The sequence below is a fragment of the Bufo bufo genome, chromosome 4 (genome assembly GCF_905171765.1).
Source record: "Bufo bufo chromosome 4, aBufBuf1.1, whole genome shotgun sequence".
Classification (NCBI taxonomy): domain Eukaryota; kingdom Metazoa; phylum Chordata; class Amphibia; order Anura; family Bufonidae; genus Bufo; species Bufo bufo.
The window spans coordinates 102,372,943-102,375,284 of NC_053392.1; the positions used below are offsets into that span (position 1 = coordinate 102,372,943).

General features: G+C 58.5%; 1 protein-coding gene across 1 annotated transcript; it reads left to right on the plus strand.

The window, feature by feature from the left end:
- The first annotated feature begins 257 nt into the window (after window positions 1–257).
- FAM110C (family with sequence similarity 110 member C) lies at window positions 258–1,991 on the plus strand. The gene has a single exon (XM_040427590.1). It carries the CDS (start codon window positions 360–362, stop codon window positions 1,293–1,295), a length of 936 nt encoding a protein of 311 aa, XP_040283524.1. The 5' UTR covers window positions 258–359; the 3' UTR covers window positions 1,296–1,991.
- The last annotated feature ends 351 nt before the right edge of the window (window positions 1,992–2,342 follow it).

Here is a 2,342-nt window from a genome sequence, read left to right on the forward strand (position 1 = left end):
CTATAGGATGATACGCCTTTTCCCCCACACTGACTGTGCAGGATCGCAGCCCGGCTGACAGGTGTGAACACGGTGTGATGACAGCCGGGCTCTGCTTATGACCCCACGTGGGGCTGCGCTCACTTCAGACATCCTGGAAAGGAAAAAACAAGAGGGCGGGGACTCTCACTGCAGGGGAGAAAGTGTGCCGCTGGCCACGCCCCCGGCGGCCGCTGATTGGCGGAGCGGGGAGCAGTAATTTACCTTTTCTAGGGGAGCGCAGCAGAGACACGGCAGTAGCTCTACCTGTGCCCTGGACCCCGCACACTGCACTGCTGCCGGGCACCGCGAGGAGTCTTCCCCCACAGGCAGGCGGTGCTATGCCCACTGAGGTCATGAGTGCGGTGAGGATGCAGCCCATCTCCCAGCTGCAGCACCACAGCCCGGTGCTGCCCATACGGCTGCTCACCCGGGGGCCCGAGTACCTGCGCCGGCAGATAGAGACTGGCACCCCAGCCCGCAGCACCATGAGCGCTGTGGAGAGGCTGGCAGCGGACAAGGCCAAGTACGTGAAGAGCCCGAAAGTGGTGGGCGCGGGGGGCAGCTCAGCGTCAGACAGCAGCAGCACCAGCAGCTCCGGGGGCAGCAGCAAGAGCCAGCAGGAAGCGGATGGCACCCCCGGTAGTCCCACCGGAGCCCCGGTCAGGCGAGGCAGCAGCAAGAGGCTTCTAAGGCCGGACTCGCTGGTCATCTACAGGCAGAAGAACAGAGGAGAGGCGACCGCCGAGGATGTCAGGGCCGGACTGGTGAGGAGACTCTTCCTGGGCAGTGCCAAGGAGAAGCCCATGGTGTCTATAGTGCCCTCTGGCGGCGAGCATCGGAATGACAGGACCCCTATAAAAGGGAGGCCCGATTCCCGGTCCGGCCTGCACCGCTCCCAGTCCGACATCAGCTCCCGTTACTCCCGCTCCTTCTCTGACTTTGACACCTTCTTCAAGTACTGCGGCCTGGAGGCCGAGGTGGTGGAGGAGCTGGGCAAGGACAGGTTCGCGGCGGCCCCCGAGGACTCGCTGGACGTCACGGGTGGGCACCGGCTCCGCAGTGCCAGTGTGGCCACGTCTGACAGCGGCTTCAGCCGCAGGAGCGGCGGGGAGGGCAGCACTGGGGGACTGCAGGAGGACGAGCCCCTCAGCGGGCACCTGGTGGGCAGCAACGGCAACACGTCCGTAGTAGAGCGCAATGCCAGGATCATCAAGTGGCTGTACAGCTGCAAGAAGGCGAAGGAGACCCGGGGGGCGTCCCCTGACCTGCCCTGAGCGCTGCCCCGACATGGCTCTTTCAGTATTGTGCCTGCAGCATCAGGCTGCTGCTTGGGTGCCAAGGGGGAGGTGGGCATAGCTGCTGGACAGCGCCTGGCTCCACTTATCATTGAGGGCACGCTCCCTGTTAGGTGCCAGCCGCCCTGCACTTGAATCTTGCATTAGGACTTGTGAGATTGGAAGTTTTTTTTGCTGCTGTGAGATTGTCGTCGTCGTGTTTTATGTATAGTGTATGTGTGCCCCGCTCTGTAGGTGCCCGGACGTGGGTGGGTACCTGGCAGCGGGCATCTCTACGGTGACTACTGTTGCTTTGTTTCTGCTTGAATGTATCATAGTTCAATGTGATGATGGCAGATGTAGCAGAGCTGGGCTGCGCTCCCGGATAACCCTGTGTGTTCTGGCATGGGGGCACTAAGTGACAGGCTCAGCTCTGCTACATCTGTGTCACTGGTGCACGTTGTATCAGACGCTAGAGAATTGCTTAACGAATGACGACAAAATATTGTGTTATTAAGGTAACGCTCCCTGTACAGTAACCTGGGGGCAGGACCCGCACTGTTCCCCCTCCGACTACATGCTGCTGTTTATGGTAGTCAGTGGATGACAGGCGATCCTTTGTCTAGAGCAGGGGTCAGCGACTGCCGGCACTACAATTCCCAGCGGGCACACTAGCAATAGATGTGAATGGAGCATGCTGGGAGTTGTAGTTTCTGCATATGTACTATTGGACTATAAGGAGCGATCAGTAATAACGCTATACTGTGGACTCTTATCTAAGCCGGTTTCCAGGTACGTCTTCCCTGGGCCTGTACGTCACATCTGACGCCACGGGCAGAGTTCTCCTTTATTTATTCTGTCATTACTATAAACATGGACCACACCGTCAGTTATGTCAGGCTCCATTTCATTCACTGGAATAGGCTAAAAGCACTGCCGTTTTTCCCCCATACTGTACAATTCCTTTAATCCAGCATCTGATCGTACAGAAATTGTGATATTGAGCGGTGAGATGTCACAAGGCCGGATTAGACTTCAGTGTCTGCT